The sequence below is a fragment of the Xiphophorus hellerii genome, chromosome 22 (assembly GCF_003331165.1).
Source record: "Xiphophorus hellerii strain 12219 chromosome 22, Xiphophorus_hellerii-4.1, whole genome shotgun sequence".
Taxonomy (NCBI): Eukaryota; Metazoa; Chordata; class Actinopteri; order Cyprinodontiformes; family Poeciliidae; genus Xiphophorus; species Xiphophorus hellerii.
Genome location: NC_045693.1, coordinates 23584436 through 23608041, shown reverse-complemented (window position 1 = coordinate 23608041; position 23606 = coordinate 23584436). Strand labels below are relative to the sequence as shown.

The window sequence follows — 23606 nt, the reverse complement described above, 5'->3', positions numbered from 1 at the left end:
GCAGACACAAACTCAGTGATGCGGAACGCACTTAGGTTGTAGAAAAGCGTCGCTACAAAGGCAAAACCAGCAAAGAGGGACATTGAAATTAGCTCCGTACTCACCCCGATGCCCAGGAACACATTGACAGCATTGGAGCCTGTCACGTTGCCAATGGAGGCGTCTGCATACTGATCTTGTATGGCTGCAACTTTACTGGCAAATGTATCTGTATAGAGAGAAAGAATAAAAAGGAAACGGATTGGAGAAAACTCACCATGCCACTTCAGGTATCAGTTTAAATATTAAAATTTACAATAAATCCCAGGTTTGGTATGGGCTTTCTATGACACAGATATCATCAGAATAACCAGCGGAGGGGTTTTTTTTGTGTGGGAGTTTTACTGAAATAATAGTGGCCATATAAACTTTGGTTTAGGTTACAGTCAAAAGGCTCGTCTTTAAAACTATAAAAATACTACTATTTTCACACTTTTCCTAAAATTCTTTGAGATTTTTAGATGGTAATGGATGAATTTAAAAGGAAGCAAGATTCGCAAGAAAGAAAAGGAGGTAAAGGGAAGGAAGAAAGAGGTAGACTAGGAAGGAAGGCAGGTAGGTCGCAAGGAATGAATGAAGGAATAATGTGAGAAAAAAAGAATGAAAGACATGATGGAACAAAAAGTGAGCACACAACGAAGGAATGAAATAAGACAATAAAATTGGAAGGATATAAAGAAGCAATGAAGGGAGTTGGGAAGGACAGAAACCCAGAAAGTGGCAAATCAAATGTTACGATTCTCAAAATTTTCTCCAGTCTGCAGAGGAACAAGAAAACCAGGCACTAGAGTATAGATCATTAAACTTTCCTTCTAAGGTGTTCAAATTATCATTATGAGGGGGAAAAAAAGACACTAATCTCACTGACAAAGTGCCGAAACCCATCTTGACCCAGTCTAACACTGAATTTCACATCCTTCATCCCAAAGTACGAGCTCCATACAAAACCAGGCACATGAAAATACACAAGCCTTATATATGTTCGATAACTTCATACTCTATTTTAGTCCCACATACATTATGTGTTTACGTACACCAACACACACCGCATGACACGACAAAGCGACAGCAGCTTCACATTAGCTTAGCTTTAGTTCCGCAGGCCTAATTCAGGTAAGCCTGCAGAGCCAATTTCCAAATTCAAACAGGAGAGATTAAATTAGGAAACCACAGTCTTGTAGCCGTGTTGGCTGTCCGGGTGAGAAGGGATTTATTCCCCTAATCAATAATTTAGAGGGATGAATCTCCATTTTCATAGACAAACAATTTTTGGCCGGGTGGCTAAAGAGCTTTCCCCTCACACCCCCAAACGCTCCTCCTAGCTTCATGTCTGCCAAGTAACAAAAGCTCTGAGGGGGGCCACGCTCTTCATTACTTTACTGACAGAATATGTGAAGGCGCTGCCAAATCTTGACAATAGGCTTTTTGGGTGAACAAGTAGCCGGTCAGCACTCTTTCTCTCTCGCTAATTAGCCAGCCGCGCCATTGTTGCAGGAGTTTCCATCTTGTTTTTATCCGGTCAAGGCAGAGCGAGGAGAGAAAGGCAACGTAAAAGCAGAGAGGTGAAGGAACAGAAGATGAATAAGAGCTTCCTGGCAGCGACAGCCACGTTGGCATTTGCAGTGGGATGGAAAAAGAATGGCCGGAAGGACAGCTTGCAAACGGAAAGCGAGGGTCAAGACAATGGACTAAAATAGTCCAGCAAAGACACACCAGGCCTGCCTCCCAATGCACCTCAATGCCTTTCAGAGCCATTCCGGTTTGGCCTAACCGTGGCTCTGTTTGCGTCAAGTCCGATGTACCATAAGCCCGCACGTGTGCGAGTTCCAGAAGAGAAGTGGTTGAATAAACAGCGCTTGTGTGTTTGTGAACAAGGCCACCTGGGTCCAATCTAATGCCATGCCTCCACCACCTGGCAAAGGCTCGCGAGTGTGTGCTTCAGTTGCTCTTGCGAGTGCTTGCGAGCCTGATTCGAGTGGGAGAGTGTGTGGGTGCCGGCGTGTTCCGTAGCTCACTGCATGTTTGTGCAAAGCGGCTTTGACTCTGCGGCTCCTTCTGTGACAGCACGTCTCCCCGGAGAACTTCCTGCCCTTTTCCTCCTCTACCTCGCCGTCCACCCCTTGCCTACGTCTCCTGCCTCTCTCTCTTCCCGGTCTTCTTTTCCCTGTTGTCTCCTGAATTGGAAGGAGACGCTTGGGAGTGTTTATGTGCTCAAGCTGGTCGGTTTTTTTTCGGCTTGTGTTATTTTCTTTTTACATTTTGTCCTTGTCTAAAAAAACATTTTCCGCCCCAAAATTAAAATGTGAATGATTTATCTTATTTGAACACTGATTGCAAGCATCATCTTTTCTTTGCAACCTTTTGTGAGTTATTTAAATAATTTTACCTTTTCTTTTTTATTTAGATTACAGGTTAAATGGTAAATATTGTCCCCTTCCTAAACATAATTCCCAAGTCATCTCTTGGTAAAAACAAGTGGTTGGAATTTTTTCCACCCCAACCAGAATAACTACTTGTTGTGCAATGCAGTGAAACCTCATTAGTCTTCAACAGGTCCAGCATTCAAGTCCAGATCATTAATTTTTTTTCAAGGACCACATTCAGACTTACCACCAGAAACATCTAAAGTATCTAAAACACTTTGACCAATCAAATATAAATCGTTTTTATTCCACACGTCCTTTATAGGATGTTCTCACACCTGACAATCCGGTCGACTCGGTTCGATTGGGGACTAAAGTTGCACACATTTGTTACATCTTCAGCCGGTGCCGACTCAGTGCAACAAACCAAACTTTTTGAAAAACCTGTTCCTCCCCGTCGCCTGTGGTGGCGCTGCACCATGACCCATTTCTTTGAAAATGACACAAAAACGTTCACAAAGTCCTTCTTATTGAAATGCAAACAAAAGTGGAGTAGTGTCAGATCTTAGCAGTTGTAGAGTTCCTCTTATGTTGTTTGTAAAAGTCCATGAGCCATTTGTTTCATTAGCGCTATGCTCTCCCGTTGGTTTTGGTTGAATTTACCCAGAATGCCCTGCGGTATAGGCAGTCTCCTGCTTTTGGAGCGGTCTCCGTTTACATTATGCATTACACATCTGCAGACCTAGGTTTCTAGGTGGACCGGAGCTCACGTTTTTGGTCTGCATCAGAGTTCAGTTGCGCATTCAAACCTCCCCAAACAAACCAAACTCTCTAGACAAACGAACTAGAGTTTGATTAAAGCGGACTGAATAGGGCTGGTGTGAATTAACCCTTGGACACACAGCTTAGACACGCTTTCAGCAAGACACGGAACCGTATGACATGCAGAAATTTCCAACAGTAGATGGAAATCATGAATTAATCGGAAAAGAGAATCAGAAGATACTTCTGTGGGACAGCAAGCTAACGAGGGCTTTATTTGAGACAGCAGTCTATGACTCAGGGCTCATTGATGTATTGATTGGTGGAAATGGATCGTTTGAAAGCCAACCTCAGCGTTACCAAAACATCCAAATCAGATAAATTTAATATTAAAATCAATGAAGCAAGTCCTATTTCATATCAAGGCAAACGGTGGATAACTAGTCACATTTTCTTTTTTCGAGGGGGGTGGGGTGGGATGGGGTGGAGGGGGGGGGGGTATGAATCTCAACTGACAATAGAGAAAAGGAATGATAAATTAATTTTGCAGTATCCTCTCTGCTTAATGTAATGCAACAGTCTGAATGCATATAGTATGTCTGGGGTTACAGAATGCCGTTTGCACCTGACAAAAACAATGTAATGCAGAGGATTTGCTGGTTATTGATGCGGCGAAGTGACTGTGTGTGGCTGCAAAAAAACATTAGCAATACCACTGCTACTGCTGAAATAAGGATGACAATGATGCCAATTTTATGTCAACGATAAATTGGTGCAGAGGACTTAGGACGGAATATGTTTTGCTGTTACGTAGCAAGTGCACTGCCCTTGCAGTTTTGAAATTATTTAACTTTTAAATCAAATTGCATTTTCTGAATTGGTAAAAACAGTGTAAGTGAACACATCAAAATTAGTTGAGAAAAGTTTCTTGACTTAAATGTTTTTTTATTTAAGATCTATAATTCTATGGAAATTGTGATGTTTTCTCGCCCCATTACTCACCTCTATTTTCTGAATGCATATTGCCCCTTACAAACACCGTTTAGCCCTAAACTAATTATTGTAAACAAGGCTTTTGCCAAGTCCTCAAACTACAAACTCATTCAAGTTACCATCTCTCTCACTTCTCTCTCTCCTTTTCCTCAGCTCAATGCGCATGTTTATGCGCACCATCTGCGCTAACTGTGATACACGAGGTTAATCATCTTGGAACCGCAGCACAGGATGGGTTTTATTAGCTTTAATGGCCACCACACCAGGGCTCGGTTTCTCCGTGTCGATGTGTGTGAGCTTGTTGGCGTGTGTGGGGGGGTGTGTGTGTGTGTGTATGTGTGTGTGTCAGAGAAGCCGGGGAGGTTCTCTTAATCGGGCTGGCAGCCTCAGGAAGGCGTTAGCACTTTTTATTCCTGTTCTGAAACTCTGCAGACCGTGTGCACATCTGTTTGCAGTCGACTTTCTGGCCACTTCTAGCTGATGTATTGGTCTGTGAACCCGGCTGTTGGCTAGTGTGCATTTTTCTCTAGGTGTGTACACGTGTGTAGGATACACACAACACATTACCTTCATCCCCCGAATAGGACGACGGACCACCTGAGTGCAACTTGACGAATGGAGCTGCGCTACCAAAACGCTGTGCTCGCAATACAACAGGTTGTGTTGGCATTTCTCGGGTTACGTGGTTTGCAGGTAAACGTGTCGGTTCTTTGCTCTTTTGGCATTTGCAGTATAATGTATAATCGCATGACAGGCGCTTTTACTTCCTGTTAGGGTGAACTGGGCTACAAACGTCTATCCATCAACCATTTCTGTTTCTGTTGGCCGTAATGGCCGTCGTGGAAACAGTTGAACTGAACTATGTAGAAAACCGCTTACTCTGTATTATAAATGAAAGGACGAAGGACTAATAACAAAAGTTCCTGGTAATTATAAATGTGAAAATTCAGACAAAATGATCCCTGCAGGGGATCACTGATTAACGCTGACCAGAGAAAACTTTGCTCATAATGATCTTAGGGAGCTAAATGCCAAAGAAAAGATTTGATTGAGCTGACGTAACATCCAATAATGGAAGGTTATAATGAACATTTTGGAAGAAAAGATATGCGTAATCTTGCCTATGCGTTTTCAGAGGGACTTGGAACAGTTGCTAACATCGAGGTATTCAAATAACTGATTTTTTTAAACATCATGTTCCTACAATTAAGATTTCGAAAAAAGTGCCAGGAGTTTTACTTTTCCACCTCAGTGGAGTACATGGTAACAAAGCACAGCCCCTTCCCCACCTGTTGCTGCACACTGAATCAGCAAGCTCAAATGAAGGCGAGTCTGTTAAGCAGCGGACTGCAGTGAAAACATAATATTTTGCGCAACAAGCATTTCAAAATGTACAATAAAAGTAGCAGGGATTTTTTAAAAATGATTTTAAAGTAAATAATTCAACTACAAATATATCTGTAATAATCATTAGTCAGAAGAACTGCTGTTTTTTTTTGTTGTCATTAAAAGCTTTTTTTTTTTCCTTTCTAATACTGTGACGTCAACAGGCGCCTACATTATTCCTCAAGGCTGTGATGCTGCAAGAATCCCGACGCTTAGTGCAACTATGTGCAGCTTTAAATTTAGTGACTTGAGGAGCCTTGCACGTTCATTTTTAATTAACGGCGATGCTATTAAGAATAAATAAAACGTTAATTTGAAAAAGAAAATCTACTTTTGTGTATAAAAAGCTTAGATGCTCACAAACAACTTCTACTGACCATTTGTTTTGGATCAATGTGATTTTATTTGACGGAAACTTTGTTTGGAAGTCATTCTGACCTGGCGCGGTTTGACTCGGAGGTTTCCAGGCTCAGCAGGGATTCGGTGAACTTAAATGAGATTTCTGCAGCCCACAAGGTTCTGCTTGGTAGGAGAATTTTGGTGCTTAGAAAACATTTTTCTGCCTCTGCCTGGGTGGGTGAATGAAAATATAAACCATAAGGGTAAAACGTTTAAAAATGCCTGATGATAAGTGTCGAGATATTCGCTTGTAAAATTGTTGTTTCACCTTTTTGGAGAATTAAGCTTTAGTTTTTGTGAAATTGATGGAAAAAAAAAAAATCAATCCCCTTACTAAATCGAACATGAACATGCTCTCACCTGGCACAGACGTCCCCAGTGCCACAAATACAACTGCTGTGACGGAGTCTTTGAGGCCCACGGTGCAGCCAAAGTGAGAAGCCAGATCCCCTGCAAAATATCACAGGAAGTGCATCACGGTGACGTCATTTACACAGGAAATGCTAAATGTCGCACTGCATGAAACTTAAAATGGCAACCTGGTCAACGTAAACAAATGAGATGTAAAAATATTAATTTATTCAATTGGGCAAAAGTTAATTAATTTCAGCTGAAAAAGTGAAAGTCATACAACATAGATTTGATTCAATTGTAGAGATATATTTCAAAGTTTTTTGTGGATCTAGTCTGATAATTACGGTTTATAACTAGTAACTTAACAATTTATTTATTTTTTATTTTTTACACAAACCATTATGAGTATAGATGGGCCAATAAAATATCAAGAATATTGACTTGACAGCTGTCCATGAGTTAGCTGGCCTGTACATGTTAAACATATAAATGGAAAGTTGGGTGGAAGAAAAACATATGACAAAAAACAAGGTATCAATAAGGGTAAGTGCAGCCTTCTGATGATTGGTTAAGCAAAGTTCAAAGATTTGCAAATGTCACATTGCGGATGACATTAATCTACATTTAATTTAGAAACTATTAAGATTCTCAGAGTAGACAGGAATAGAATCCACGTTTCTTGAGGTCCAGTAGAAAGTTTACAGATGCAGTGATGATTTGGGGCGCCATGACGTCTGCTGCTGTTGTTCCACTTTATCGAGTAAAAAAGTCAGCAGAGCGATCTACTGGGAAAATTTACCGCCTTTCATGCTTCCTTCGGCTGACAAGCCATATTTTCCCCCCTACAGGACTTTGCACCTGCTTACACTGCAAAAGGTGCCAATACTTGCTTTACAGACCATGGTGGTACTGGGCAAGATGATTATTAAAATTAACAACTATAAACACTTGAAATAAAAATTTTATGAATGAGTTTCTCTCTCTCTATATATATTGCTTGGAATTAAATACAATTCACACAAATATCCTAATTAATCATGATGCATCTGTGTAGTGAACTACTTTATGGGACTTTGTGCTCACCGATGACAGCAGTGAGCAGTCCGATCATACAGATGGACACGACGAAGCAGGCCCAGCCGCTCCAGTAGTCGGTGGGCGGAACGAAGGCGAACAGAACCTTCCAGAAGACGGTGAGGAAGTGCATGACGTAGTCAAAGCACGACGGCAGTTTCTCCTCGCCGCACTCCTCGTCGTCATCATCCTCACCTGGGAGGAAGAAACAGAGTTCAGGCAGAGCCTTGATTGGGATTTTTTTCTTTTCTTTTATTTCTCAAAGCCGAAAGAATCAAGGACACAGCACGAACGGGTAAGCGCAGATGTGAACTCTGCGGTGCAGTTGTTTGTCAGAAATGCCGAAGGTTCAGATGAAAAACAACAACAACAAAAAATCCCCCAAAAACCCCCAAATTATATTGACTTTTCCCATGTTGTGATTCTCGAAAGGTTTTTCCATGCTGGTTTCCGCTGCGCCTCCTGAGTGATTTCTGCTGGCAATTCTGCAAAGCCGGTTTGGTTTAATAACCATGGAAACAGGGGAGTTGTTTACCGGTGGGTGAAGCTGATTGCTTACAGTGAGATGTCAAATCTGTGATGAGTTTAATAAAACACACAGTCAAGTGAAAACAAAACCAAAAAAAAAGGAAAGAAAAAAAGTGCAATGATGGTACAATGTTCCAATTCTATATGCAAAACAGATTCACAATGGGGGAAAAAAAACTACACTTGTACAGCCATATTTACCATCTTTAACTTTAACCTGACATCTTGAAAAACCTCATCAGTCAACTCAAATAAATGTCAGATAAATAATTTGTGACCCGACTGCCCAACACGTCTTTGTAATGTCAGTATCAGAGTCTAATCACTTCCTCAGGACATGAGCTATAGCCATCCTGATCAGCTCTCTCAGAGTGTGGATATTGACTGTGATTAAATGCAAGAGCTGCTTAAACATAAAATTCAAATTACTTTTCCAGCTCGATAAAAAAGCCAGGACCCCTTCCTCCCCCGCCCGCCTCCCAAAACCCCAACTCCCATTTCTGCTCCATTTAGAAAAGGCTCAAACCAACGAGTAAATGAGGCTCCACGCTGCTCGAGTGAAACGCAGTGATTGGGTGAATCCCAAGGAGAGCAGTGACCTCCCATTGATTTCATTCCAGTCATCCACTTCCCGTCTACTTCAAAAAAATAAAAAAGATGCCGATGCGATTCAATTCCCCCGAGCAAACCACAGCAGACCAAAACAAACGTTTGCACACTTGAGGAAAGTTTTCCACCAGTCCCACCCCCCATATTTTGGCCACCAATTGCAGAAGCATCGAGTGTAACAACCGTCCATGCAATTTTTGCCTTAATATAAAAAAAAAATGATCAGAAACAAACGAACTCAAAGAGGAGCCATCCAGAGTCACAGTGCTGCTTCAGTTATTACAATTGGAAACCAGAAATCTGGACGGACTCTGACCTGAGCCTTCAGAGACACATAAAGACGATTACAAAGCCAGCCTTCTATCACCTGAAGAATATATCCAGGATTAAAAGGACTAATGTCTCTTAATCCTGGGTATAGCAGGATCTAGAGAAACTTATTACACATATATCTTGGTCCCTGCAACAGCGTCTTCACAAATCTACCTAAAAACCAAACCAAACAAAAACCCGCCCCCAACAAAACAGACAGCTACAGTTGATCCAAAACGCTGCTGCTTGCATTCTCACTAAAACCAGGAGTGCAGACTTTTAAATACTTTGGTTTATAAATCACCGAATGGCTTAGCACCACAATACATTAAAGATCGGCTCCTGCTGTATCAACCTAGACTATTCAGGTCTTCTGGTTCTGGTATGCATCCCCATAAACCAGAACCAGACATGGAGAAGCAGCATTCAGCTTCTCTGCACCACAAATCTGGAACAAGCTTCCAAAAAACAGATGAAACACCGAGTTCCTTCAAACTCAAGTTATGTCACTTCATACCGTCAGTAAAACCCCACCTGTTTAGAGTCGTCTCTGATTAATAATCACTTGAGCATTGATCCACATGCTTAACATGGATTTGCTTGATGACAGCATTTGACGAAATGTAATGTATATTGCTCGTTTCATAATTGGTGACTGTATGATGATTTTTCTAATTATGTAAAACACTTTAAATTGCCTTGTTGCTGAAATATGCAATACAAACAAACTTGACATCTGACTCTGCCTCCTAGTTTTTGAAAGATCTCACATTTGTGCTTTAAAAAATGGAAACCATTTCTTACAGGGTATCCTAGCTTCTACCTTAAACACACGCATACACACCCACACACACACACGCACCCCCACACGCACATGATGTTTCCATGTATCTGTAGTCTGGTGCTCTTGGAAACAACAAAGCTTTTTCTTTTTTTGCTAAAAGCTAATTCAATTAACCGACTGTAAAGGAAACATTTGGATCTGGCCATTTAAGGGAACGCGGTTGTTCACTCTGTCAATGGCAAGCTAATTCAACTGAGGTGTGCAGTTTCTATAGCTTTGTGTTCCTCAGCAACGCAAACGTTGGTAAGTTAATTTAAAGTACTTCCATGCCTTTTCTACAGGGGCCAAGAAGTCTGTAATTAAAAATAATGGTTGAAATCATCAAGCACAAACAAACGGCAAAAGGTCAGAGCAGCAGGCGACGCTGTCATGACGTATAAAGGTTTCAATCAGGCAGAGACGCTCGGCCATGAATTATAAAACGAGTCCAGTCATCTGAGTTATGTCACTTCATACCGTCAGCAGCTCTCCTTCCTGCTCACACACTCCTTAATGGCTGACTGGAGCCGTTTTCTCGCACGGCTGGGTAACTTCTTTTTTTTTTGCCTTCTTTGACGGTAATTCTGAGATTTATTGAGCTTAATACATCCAATGCTCGCCTTTTTTTGTGTTGAAAGTATAGCTTTAGAAACACGCTCGTACTATTCCTTTTATCCTCCATTTTATTTCCTCTAAAGTCGATGTTTTGGTTATAATGTCTGTTTTTTTGTTGAACACTCAAATTCCAAAATCAAATTCCTTGGTTACGCACACAGTCCTGGCCAATAAAACCCGATTCTGATTCCCATATTAGTATAACTGCAACCATCCTCATCCTCACTTCTGTCTTAACTCTGTTGCCTGGCTCACATTTATATTTATCTCTCCTCCAGTTTCCACCTTTGTCCCTCATGCTTGGTCTCAGTTTGGCTCTTTTTTTTTTTCTCCCGTTCCATCTTCTGAGCACTTTTCATTCTCTGACCATCCTTATATAACTTAATGCATTCTACGGCCTTGTCATTTCATCTTAAATGTTCTGCTATCTTTTAAATTTCATGGGAAATCTCTCTCTGTTGTGTATGTGTGTATATATTATTGTAACAACATTTCATTATTTTGTGCCGTTACCTCATTAGAGCAAACAGCTGCAAATTTGTGTGTGCAAAGAAATATTTTCTATTAATTTGGTTTATTAGGGGTAAAAAAATGCAATTTATTCCAGCTGAGTTATAGAAGTAGGTCGTCCACCACACTTTTCTTCCTTGCCTTACGGAGGTGCTAGATTGTTCTCGTCTCTCGCTGCCCGCTCATACTGTTCAAAAGTCGCAATCAAGTCGCAAAGGGTTTGACAGATGACGACGAACTGCGGCTTGTTTCTACAGGCCGCTAGCCAAGTGAGGTGTGTGTCCATGACTACGTCCGCCTGCAGCACTCTGCTCTTTAAGTGATATGGTCTGTGCACAAGAGATTTGGAAGAATCCTGCCTGACACAGTGTGTTTACACAAGGCTCTCGTCCAGGCCCACAGACGAGCAACGCAGTTTGAAACTGATGTGGCCAAATAAGCCGTGGCGCAGGAAAACCTCAGCTGCTGAAACGAATTTCTCTCTAACCGCGTCCCGCCGCACGAGGAGAGGAGGAAGGAGTTCTTCAGCGTGTGGCAGTGAGAGTTCTTACAGTGGAAAGGAGACTTCACTTATTACAGGTTTCATTTTGATTTCGCCTTGAACGTGTTTTTAAAGGGGCCGAATCATGTAAAATCGACTTTTTCAAGCTTTGCATCTCGTTATAATTTTACTCCATCATCAAGGCATGCCTCGAGTGTTGCCTTGATTCTTTCATGCATATTTGCAAAATCCTTTAATCACCCATGTCAACAATTCGGCCGTGCAAAACACCTGGGTGGACCTAGCGCCACCTAGCAGAGCAGTCCTCCCCTGCGACTCCCTGACTCAGTTCCTTCAGACTAGCCAGCAGCAGTTAGCAAACTCAACTGTGCATCTGCTGAGCTCACTATACGTCTCAGTGCAAACGCTGGTAAAAATGTTGTTAAATGGTTAATAGAGGAGCGATGTTATGATGATGTATGAGTTTCAGAAAGAGTAGGAGTTTTTAAAGAGACATTGGCCCAAGTTCAAGGCATTTCATTACAAAGTCACTTCATACACATATAGCATTTTCTTAACAATTGAAGTTTACACTTGAGTGTGCTATGAAATGGCACTATGAGCCTGGGAAACATAATACTGCCACTTTAAATGAAGCCTTGTCGGCCGAGAATTTCAGTCTTTCTGTCCATGTAGCTTTGACTATTTCAATACTTTCCGTAAATCTCTTTGATTAACTTTGTCAACAACAGGGCAACTAAAATAACTTTTCTATTTTATCATTAGTACTTAAGATAACAGATGACCAAGTTTAGTCAAAGCTCATTAAAACCAGTGATTAGCCCTTTAGTTTTGAACTTCACTGCAAAAACACACAATCTTTCCAAGTACTTCTGCTCTAGTTTCTAGTGCAAATTTCTTAGTGCACTTGAAATAAGACAAAACTAAGATACTAGTCACTTTTCAGCAGAAAATAGGAGCTTGTTTTAAGTCCATACTTTCTTAGTATTGATGAAAAGGTACAACATATGAGTTAAATAATCTACTTGTGGAACAAAACATTTTTTTCACTTACAAAGAGAACTTTTTAAAATAAAATTAAGGAATTATTGACTTAAAACAAGCTCCTATTTCTTGCTGTAAGTTAGTTTAGCCTTATTTCAAGCACTAAGGTATTTGCACTAGAAACTAGAGCAGAAGTTCTTGGTAAGATTTTGTGTTTTTTGTAGCTTAATTGGTCCAAACTATGCCAACCACTCCATTCTGGCAGCGTCCATAAGTCATCTGTATCTTTTCAACCGAGTACCACAAATGACTTCGAAGCGGTGAGAGCCTCTTTACAGATTATGGGAAAGCTTAATGTTGGTTCACCACAAAAAGTCATTTACTGACAGCAACTTTGAGCTGCTCTGAGAGAAACCTCGCCGTGATGAGAAAGAATTTTGCCGTCTTAATGCTGCGTTACATCCTTAGAGGCGTGGCGTCGGCGCATTGGGACCCAAAACGAGCAACTCCCGGTCACTGCGGCAACCATCACTAACACAGAGTAGGGAAAGACAATTCATCATCTGTCCCTGCCTATGCCTCTTATCAACGTCACTTGGACTTTGAAGATTTCAGTGCAGTCACAGAAACAAATCACTTTGATTATTGAAACCACCAGAAAATAGATTTGACAGGCCTTAGACAAGCCTCACATTATTTCTTGAGCTTCAAAGTCTTTTCCTATTCACTTTATGCATTTAAAAAAAAACAAAAAAAAAACGTGTTCTTTTATTTTGAGGAAACAACCATATTTTCATAATCTAAAAGAGACTTTTTTTTTCTTTTTTTTTAAATCGTGCTGCAGTCGGACAGCTGTGTGACTAATTATGTGAGCGTGGTCTGTCTGCCAGAATCCCCAATGACATGCTCATGTTTGTATTCATGCACCAGCGGTTCCGTCAGGCTGTCTGTCAGGGGCACACGCTAAAACACAGACTCGGAGTCAGGCTGGCAGGTCCTCCAGCAGCACGAAAGCTTCGAGCTCTGAGCCGAAGCCTCGCTTTGGACTTCGTCGTGGACGTTCGAGCGTCGCCTGAGCCAGCCTTTCGATTTATGGCCCGGAAATGTCTCCTGTCCATCCACGTGAAGCACATTTGAATTTCAAAGCCCCGGTACCGTTTTGAACACAGTTGGTTTATGGGTTGACGATTGAACAAGTCATCCCGTCTCTCACAGTCTGTGATAAACACCTCAATTAAATAACCGGCGACTTGGTGAGTCACTCATTCGTCATCTATAAGTCACAAAAAAACTTTTGTTCGAGGCAGACCGTAGGAAGACAACTTTGGGATTTGTTTATGCCAGTGCATTGAAACAAAAACATACAGAGCCTTGCAAAATCATTTATGCCCTTTAACTGTCACCCCCAAAACACTTACAAGTCAATGCAGTCAAGATAGATAAGCAAATTAAGCAACATGTGTTAATATTAGGCAATAATAAATGTTCTTCACATGCAATTAAAGGTAACATTTGAAAACATGGCTTGCATTTCTATTAGAGTAGACAGAGCTCATGTGTGTGATTTAAGCAGGGCCTCAGATTCTTTTTGAAGCAGCAAAAGCCACCATGAACACAGCACACAGTTCAGGAATAAAGCTTAAAGGGAAAGTCTTATGTGTGCTGTGGCCACATGGTATCACTTCATAGCTCAATAAAGTAACTATGTCGCCTTCAGATGTTATAAAAACACTGCATATATCAAACACGACGCAAAAAAAACAAGACTTTGCAGTTTGACACCTTGAAATTGGGCCTCCGTCTCTTTAAGAAGCTTCTGCTCTGACGTTTCGCCGTCGGCACATCGTCACAACAACATTATTCTTCTTTTAAACGTTCATCGGAGCACTGGACTGAGCAGCAGTTCACATAATAACTTCAACAGATTTTGATGAGGGAAGAACATAATGGCGTGATGCAAAACTCAAAAGTTGAATTTACGTAATACTGCCCCTTTAAAGCAGGTCGAAGCTCTTAGTTCGACCTGATGCTGTTCTATCCATGTCTTTCCTAACTTTGTATTCATTCACCTTATTGGCATGGCCCATCCTCTGACTTCCGCTACAAATGCACCTTTTCTCTGTACTTGTCTTCTTTTTCTTGAGTGCCACATTACCTACGTTCCCCTCGGGTGCGGACACACAGACGCCCATAAATAAGACGCCCTCCCAGAGGAGCGGGTGATTGAACAACAATGTGGATTCAGTAATTAGAGGGCAGTGGAGTGAGGAGTGGCTGAACATCCATCTTTTCTCTCCCTTCTCTTTGTCCCGCTCATTCTTTGTCGTAGCAGTCCCCCTCAGCACCTTGATTTCCTGTCCATTGATTTCCCCCCTCCCCTCTGCCTCTCCTCCCATTGTTTTGTCCCCTTTTGTCGCTGCATGTGTCTTCCAATTCGTCTTGTTCATTCCCCTTTTCGACCATGTTAACAACACAATCTTTTCTCTCAATCTGTTTAGCAAACAGGATTCAACTTGAAAATTGGCTTCGTTATGCCGCCGTCTCGAGGGTGTAGTTTTTAATTTGTCATTAGAAGGGCTTTTGGCCCTCCTGTTGGCTCTGCCTGCTTTAAGTCCGTTTTGTTTCTTGTTTGAGCAACACATCAAACAAGTCGCTAAATTGAAGTGCGCTCCTTCCTCCTTGTGAACTTTTATGATTCGTTTTTCACACAATGTGAATTTGTAGTATTTACCTATGATATGTCGTCACAGACACACACAACATAGCATTGATATCTGGTGTAATTCTGGTCTTACAGCAGAATTACCTGGTTTAAGTAATTCTGCTTTATAAGGAGTAAATTGCACTGTTTATTACCTCCATGGTGCAAGTTTGAGAGGTTTCAAAATTCTTATTTAATTGTGAAGAAAGAGAGATTTTTTTTTATTGTCTTTGCTTCTAAACTTTGTTGAGAACTGACGTGTCCAGGTTACTGCTGTTATTCAGTATCAATATCAATTGTTCAGCTCCAATCTTGCTAGAGAAGTGATGCAATGTCCTTGCATCAGTAGAAAGAAAAACTCTACTCATTTCCATTTCTATAATCATTCTTTAACCAAAGCATATGACCATGTGAAGTGTTTGAATGTATTTTATTTATGCATTCTCTCCCAAATTAAACTGGTATATTTTCTTTTTAAGTTAATAAAATATAATCCTGGACTACAGCCATTAAATATTTTAGTTATCAAGACCTATGAAGAATGAAATCTTGATTAATCAGGGATTCTACAGCATTGCTATCTTTCTTTTTTTTTTTTACCTTGACGTTTTGTGCTTAAATCACTAACAATCGTGCCTCTCCATCAGACCTGTGGACAATCATATGCCAATCATCTCCAGCCAGGTCACCAATTTGTCAATTTTCCAGTCTTGGATGAAGGTTACCAGGATGTCCGACATGCCTAGCTGAAGGTTTTTATGTTCATAAGGTGCCAGTCTAAGATTATGTGTACGACCTGCTCAAGTACCGCACCATTTCTGTTGATTACCCAGAACGTGATGTTCCTTTTTGAAATGTTTTCAATACCACGTGCATTTCTAGGCAGAAGGGCCTGGATTCTTTGGTATGAAGGTGTCATTACCTCCACAAATGGGACTCAATTTCCTCAGACAGATTGCAGAAAATCTGTGTAGAAAAGCTTGAAGTCACCAGACTGTTCTCGCTTCACTAAAATCCGACACAAATAATCATTTAAGGTTTCTTCCCCGACTCATGTCTGACCTTCAGTTTGTGCTTAATTTGAGAGGCTGCATCTGGTTGTTGCACTAATAGCAAATATTAATAATGGAGTCTGCTTGGCATTCGCATATGCATTTGAACCGCACCAGACTTCACATCAACCGAACCGACACCTAGCTTTTTAGGCGGACCAGAATCTGCATCAGAGTTTGATTGCACGTTCACACCTCTACAAAAAAACCCAGACTTAAACACATTAGAGATTGATTAAAGCGGACTAAACGGGGTGTATTTTAAGGGGGGAATGCACCATAAAATACAAAAGAATAGTCATTTGTGAAGTGGGAACGTCAGTGCTTGCTTTGCTTTCCACACATTCAATGGCTTTAGATTTAATTACACTTATAACAGCAAAAGCCAAACAATATACAGCCTTGTGTGTGAAACAGAAACAAGTCGAAGATTTCTGTCCTTTTTCAGTAGTCGACTCAGTTGAATCGCTTCGGCCACATCGTCGGCGCAGTTTTAAATGTTCTAGTCAGATGTTGCTTTCCATTACTGTTGAGAAAAGCTCCAGGCCATAGATATTCTCAGCTACCATAAAACCATATGAAACGCTCCTCTGCAGCCACTGAAGAACGAAGCTCTCATCATCAGTCCTAAATTTAAACTAATTATGTCCCTCCAATAGCCTGTCAATACATTTCCCTTATTCCACATCTTTTTGGAGTCGGGCTCAGTCAGTGGTTATATACACCAACATTTAGGGAACGATTCGTCACCTCATTCAACTTTTAGCCATAAATAACCTTTAGGGCAGAGACATTGCAGAAAATGACATTAGCACACAGGGTTCTGATTCGCCCTCCGGGCAGCACGCACAATGTATGCCCACACACACAATCATATGGCCACTAATTATTTCCATCTATGTTGTCATGCAGATGTCAAGCAAGAACAATTAGGAAGTTCCTGTCAGCGTCTCAGATTATGAGCATCAAACCTGACTTGTTCCTTGGCAATTGCAGCGTCTTCGCAGAAGTTTTTGGACCTGCTAGGCTTTCTCACATTTTGTCACGTTATAAAACCTAATGTGCTTAGTGAGATAAAATGTACAATAATATATTGGAAGTGACATTTGTAGTTTCTTTTACCTATTAGTAGTTTCTTTGACTAATTTCATTGTTAATTTTGACACAGATGAATAAAATACATTCTGAAAAACAGGCTCTAGAGAAAGTTTTACACCAAATATCGCCTAAAACAAAACTAAACAACTTTCTGTGTTGAAGTGAAAGTTTTTGTTCCCCGACATTAACTGTACTGCACACAGCAATCACTGCTTCCTGTCTTCTGGTCCATCTTCACTGTGTAATCACAGTAACCGTCTCCAGTTGCCACTGAGCACAGACTTGGAAACCCACAAAAGTATGAACATGCACACTCACACACACTCGCACCACATCAACCCGCTGACATTTGGAGGACTTTAAAGGCTCTCTAAATCCAGGTTTTGTGCTTTGAGATAAAGATCTCATGAGCGTTGTTGGGTGTGTTTAATAGACGTAATGATGTAGTCAGATTAAGGTACGGTCTTAAATGTTTTCCCATAGCTGTTTTCATAACAGATGGGCTGGTTTAAAGCTGGACTCTTCAATCTTCTCCAGCGTTTTGGCAAAATAAAAAAGCACAAGATCTAGATTTGACTCTTGAAGCCTGAAGATGACGGAGTAGGATGTGTTCAGTCAAGATATAAACATGTTTGAAAGCGGCCTAAAGTTCTTTATTTCTATCCAACATCTGAGAGGCGACATGAGATCAGACTGTAGGCAATGAGGAGGATAGGGAATAAGAAAGATTAGACAAAGCTTATCTGTTGTAGATATTAAATCCACCACAGTATCAGTGACAGATGCTCTGGACATCAAAGCCTCGAAGCAGCAGCGTGTATCTGAAGGGATGATCCATCACGTTACATCATGTCTACATTTGGGCTCGTTGTGTAACAGTTTCCATGGCGTGTCGATGCGACTTCTATGGAAAACGAACTCCAAACAGTTCCAGATTGTTCCAGCGTCACTAATCCAATATGTGCAAAAAAAAAAAAAAAAAAAAAAGATAGTCCATTTTATTTACAAAATGACCTGCAGAAAACATTTGGCCAAAGCACAGGGAGGCCTCTGTTGGCTAAGAAAAGCTGCTCTTTGAGTTGTCTGCAGATGTGAAACAGTCCGAGGTTGACCTCTACGTTCAGAGTCAGTCTGTCCATGCTGCTGGCTAGTCCAAGGAAGCACACGAGTGAGTTGTGAGATGTTATCACATATTTTTATCATGCAATTTTTAATGTGACTTTTTAAGCACCCTAGTGGACAATAAACATTTTACATAAACACTGTTGCACCTAAACCTTGTAAGGATTGGACGTTCTGCAACAACAAAATTAACTTAGATTGACACTTATTTTCTAAAATTAAGACTCTGATTTGATACTTGAGGTTGTTAGCAATAGTTAATGGAAGCAGATTAAAGTCTCACCTTTCTACACAAAATCCCTCTGGGCTTTACTTCAAACCTCAGTTTTGTTTTATGTTATTAATTCAAATTCATTGTTTTATTGAAAATTCTTGCTTTGTTCCGTCTTTCTCTTTGGCTGAGCTAAAAATGCATCATTTTTCTTAGCCTCACCTGACCCTCTGTGTCGAATCTTTGACCTTTTTCTTTTCTACTTTGTCGAAACAAACATGGAGAACCAACACTTAGCTTTACACTTCACTAATCTTACCAAACATGGAGAAGCAACATCTGGTTTTATCAGAACAAGAATCCAGAGAAACCCAGACTAGTTCATAAATTACAGACTACTTATTCTTATTACACATGGGGAATCAATATGTAGTTTTATACTTTTACCTTTTCGTCTTTCTTTTGGTTTGTTGTTTTGTTTGTGTTTCCTTCTAATTCATGTAAAGCACATTGATTGCCTTGTTGCTGAAAATGTACTATATAAATAAAATCACCTTACCTTCAGAACCACATTATACATTTAATATGGTATAACATTAACTTATCATCCACTTACATCCGTAGAGGTGACATGGCGTGTTTTTCATATCTGTGGAGAGATCAATCATTAGCCTCTCTCATCTGTACAAGAAAAACCAAATACTGTGGATTTAGAAAACATTTTTTTTTGTTCAATTTCTTTGTTTATTGAATTTTAGTAATGTTAGTTCTTCCCATCAAGGAAGATTTACATGTAGGTATCTTAGCCAAGCAAAACAGAGCAAATAACTGACAATAAACGTATTTCAAACTTGAACACCTTTCTGTATGTATGTCAGATATGGAGATTTATATTGCATTGTGTATAATATACCAACCATAGAGGTTGCAATGGGAATCGAGGCATAAACATTTCTGTGCTTTCACTTTTAACACTCAGCATGAGGCCGATTTCTCTCGTCAGCGCCCTCCTGTTCCCTCTCCACTTTCCCCGCTCTCGTGTGTTGCCTCACAGCTGGAAGTAAACTGCTGGTTTGATCTTCAAGCATCCAATCAGCTCTCATTCTCAAAAACGTTCAATTCAGAGTTTTGAACTGGCTTCATGTTTAAATAACCAGAAAAAGAGGAAAGAGAAAAAAACAGCAACTCAGTTTTCCTTGCCTAGTGCGCACAAAAGTTTTTTTTTGTGTGTCCGGGTGATAAAGTGGATATACTGTATCCTGCTTTTAGAGCCTTCTGTTTCACTTTTACATCATTCAGTTGAGGTAGATATGAAGTGGAACTGCCAGGCTGTAGTCTCAAAACGAGTTGAGACTACTATTATTGTAGCTCCACAAGCCCATCTATCCCCTTTCTGAGATGTGTCAGAGAAACTCATTTTGGTGCCGTCTCTTGAAATATGAATGCGGAACTTCACACCCCGCCTCCTCCAGGCTGCAGACCCTAACCCACTCCACCCATTTTTGGAGTTTGATAGCAGCTAACGCTGGCGCCAAGAACATCACTGCATCATTTGGATCATTCTCCAAGACAAAAAAGGTAAAAACAATGCCAAACTGTTTATGTAACACTATTCAAAACACGCAGTACGGTTACCTCCTCAAGGAGTTAAAGAAGGCGTCTCAATCAGACAAAGTCTTTTCTAAAATCCTTCTTGATAGTGGCAGAGAACTTCTTCAAACTGCCTGGTCAAATCTTAATTTTTCTAGGACATGTACCCCCCACCAAAGGGCAACAAGCCCTTCAAAGATGAGTGGTTTCAGTCACCATGATGCTGAGGAATGTTGTAATGAATTGTGTGGGTCAATAACCAAACATCTTGACATATCCACTTGTAGCTTTGGCATCCTTGAAATTAAATTACAAAATTGCTGTGAGAAATAAAAATGGCGGATAAGGGAAAAGGGCTAGCTGAAAGTCTATGACCTTGTTCAGCAGTTCCACAGCAAATACTTTTTGACGTAACAGTTAAAAGAGCGTAACAGGCGACAGAGAAAACTGAACGGACTGAAAAATATGACCCAAGAAGAATATAAAGATGTCTACCCAGCACTAGGAGAGACTAAATTCAACTAGATACTCCAAGCACACAACAAAATGTGTTTAAGGGCAAGAAATGTGGATTTTGTACGGTATGTTATCTTTAAGGATTTAAATGATTTAATTAAGCAGAAACGTAATTAATGTAAATGTGATTTCTTATGCCACACGTGTGCCGTAAGACCAAGAATGTGTCCAAATAAATGCATCTATTAAAGGGGAAAACTGTGCTCTCTCTACTGCTTCAACACACACACACTGAACTCTGTCACTGTAGACAAGCTAATCCCAGATAATAGGGTAAAGACAATCATTCTTTTTTACTGGAACAGGCTCTCTAAAAAAACACAAACACACAGAAACCCACCAGACAAACTAATTTGGAGACACTTAAGTGTATGAGCTTTCCAAACAACGATTCTACATGAATGGGTCTGAAACAAACAGGATTTCTTTTCAGCTGTACATCACAATTATCAATTCAATTATTTGTATTTCGTTCACATGCCAAAACTAATTGTTTTCTATTGCGTCTCCCTTTGATTGTACAGTTATTGAGGTATGACCTTCACCTTTTACTGCAGATAATGAGGACACGGCGGATTTTCTCGAGTAAACAATAACAAGCCTGTAGACACGGAGAGCTGTGCTAGCATGAGGCGCTACACCGAATCTTCCTTTATCTTACAATTAATCTTTTCACAAGAGCAGCAGATAGGGCTCCGAATTACTCTGAGGCTGGAAGGGATGCATGCTCTGAATCGCTACGAACTTAGAGCTGAACCTCAAAGTGAGGAAGAAGTCTTAAATAAGGTTGTTGTCTTCTGCTGCGTAACCTACGGTGAATTCAAACTAGCCCTGCTTTAAGCCCTAGTTCGTTTGACAAGAAAGTCTGGTTTGTTTGAGGAGGTGGGAATGTGTAATCAAACTCTGATGCAGACCAAAGAAAGCAAACTCTCTGGCACAGTTTGAATGCAAATGTGAATGCCAAGCAGAACTGGAGACCGCTCCAAAAGCAGGAAGCCAACTGTAGCACAGGGCATTCTGGGTGAATACAACCAAAATAAATGCGAGAGTCTAGCACTAGTGGGAGAAAGAGAAAACCAACAACCGCTAAATTCTGACACCACTCCATTTTTGTTTGCATTTTATGAAAACGAACTTGCGCTCAGTGTCTTGCTCAGAAGTTTTTGTGTCGTTTCCTTCAGTGGTTCTTGTTGCGGCGCCACCACGGGTGAGGAGGGGAACAGGCTTTTAAAAGGGCTTGGTTTGTTCGACACAGTGCAGGGTGAAAGTGAACCGCATCAGCTGAAATTGTAACTATTGCTGCAAATTTGGTCCCCAATCAAACCGAGTCTACTGGACTATCAGGTGTGAAAACACCCTTACGCCTTTGATAGGCTCAGACGGTTTAAAATTCATAACATTAATATATAATTTAACATTTTACGTAAATGGAGTATGAAAATTCAGGTGGTCAGCTTATTTTAGGATGCGATTGGTCAGTATTTGATAAAAATAAAATAAAATCATTTTATTTTGCATGCTGTGTTTATGCTGGGCACGTCATCTTTAAACTGTTTGGATGTCTTTTGAAGCCAAAACCTTTTGTATTTAAAAAACTCATCAACTGCTCTACATCTCCGCTATTTAACTCATGTTACCCAACTTTCAAATAATTTAGCCATTAGTGGCAAAAGTACTGTTAGGACAGGAGTTCTGTCCTAACAGAGGCATTATTTAAAGATGTTCTCCTCACAGCTTTCATGTTTTACTGCTGATGATTTAAAGCCATCAGCTAAAATCGGCTCAGCTGACATGTAATTTAATGTTTATCTGGATTCATAATCTGTCATATGTTATGGTATTTTGCTTCCAAGAGTAAAACAAATACCAAATGAAAAGGCAGAATGGGATGGTAATTCCTCAGTGAGGTGAAGTCACCCAAAGCCTCCAGGAGCAATATTGCTTATTTTTGATAAACAGGGGAACGTGGGCATCAGTTTGAAGGCTGGACAGATTTCACTCAACAGAAATTAAAGGTGTTTTCAACGTATGCGGTAAGTTCTTAGTCTGTGTGGCAAAACAACACACCTAAATGCTGAGTGAAACTGATAAATGGTTCCAATTCTGGTGGATTTACGCTCGTTTGCAAGCGGAGCTGAAGGACCCAAAATGAACTGTAGGATATTTGAGGACAGTTTCTTCCATCACATCCCATTTAGTTAAAGTTTATCAGTTATAAACCATTCGATAACAAATATAACCAACATCTACACCCAACCAACCATCGGGTACGTGATATTACTCCTCTCCATTTCGTCACGCGCGAGTTTTCTAATCTTTCAGGTTGTGCTCGTCATTTGCATGCGTGAAGCAGAGCGCACGAGGGGCCTCAAAAGACATAAAACCTCAGCTGTCCTGATTAAAAGTAAATTAAATTCAACGGACTATTAAACACACGCTTCACAGAAATCATTAAGCGTGTCCAGATAAGGCGGAGAGCCGAATCCGGGCGCGTGAAGCCCAGCTTTTATTTGCTATGGCCTTACCTGCGCTGACAGTGATGGCTTCGATGAACTGGTCTCTCCAGCTGTTGGTTCCCACCAGCAGAGCCAGGTTGGTCTTCTTTATCAGCTTGTCCACCGTGTTCTGTTCAGACGGAAAGAAATAAAAGACGATTCTTATTACCGAAGACGGAATTTCCGTGTCAGGTCATTATTCGGGTAAGTTTAGTACTTGGAGCCACGGTCACATAAACTAAAAAGGGAAACAATTCTTCTGATTTCTTTCAGTCAGAGCTTTGGAATTAATAGCAGGAAAAGACAGAAACCAACCATCACTTTTAAGAGAGGGAAATTGGCTACCGTCTGAATCAAAACACAAAAAATGAAGGGAAATAAAAACAGTAAGAAATGGTCTTATGTCTATATGACTGTATTTCAAATAATAATAATAATAAAAAAGGCTCCTGATCTAGGATTACTGCCAACTCAATTCCAGCTTCACGTCAAGCAATGCAGTACATTATCATGACTAACTCTGCCTGTTGACGGAAAATACAAAAATAAAGATTTTTGCCTTATTCAC

At 40.5% G+C, this 23606-nt stretch overlaps 1 protein-coding gene across 2 annotated transcripts in view; it reads right to left on the bottom strand.

Annotated features, from left to right (window-relative positions):
* The window catches only part of slc8a1b (solute carrier family 8 member 1b), a 148220-nt gene that overhangs the window by 6164 nt on the left and 118450 nt on the right, over positions 1-23606 (bottom strand). For both annotated transcript variants that reach the window (XM_032552898.1, XM_032552897.1), the window contains exons 7-10: positions 23069-23168; positions 7380-7565; positions 6303-6392; positions 105-208 (exon numbers count right to left, since the gene is read on the bottom strand). In XM_032552898.1, coding sequence (XP_032408789.1) covers positions 105-208; positions 6303-6392; positions 7380-7565; positions 23069-23168 — 480 coding nt within the window. The remainder of the gene's footprint in view (positions 1-104; positions 209-6302; positions 6393-7379; positions 7566-23068; positions 23169-23606) is intronic.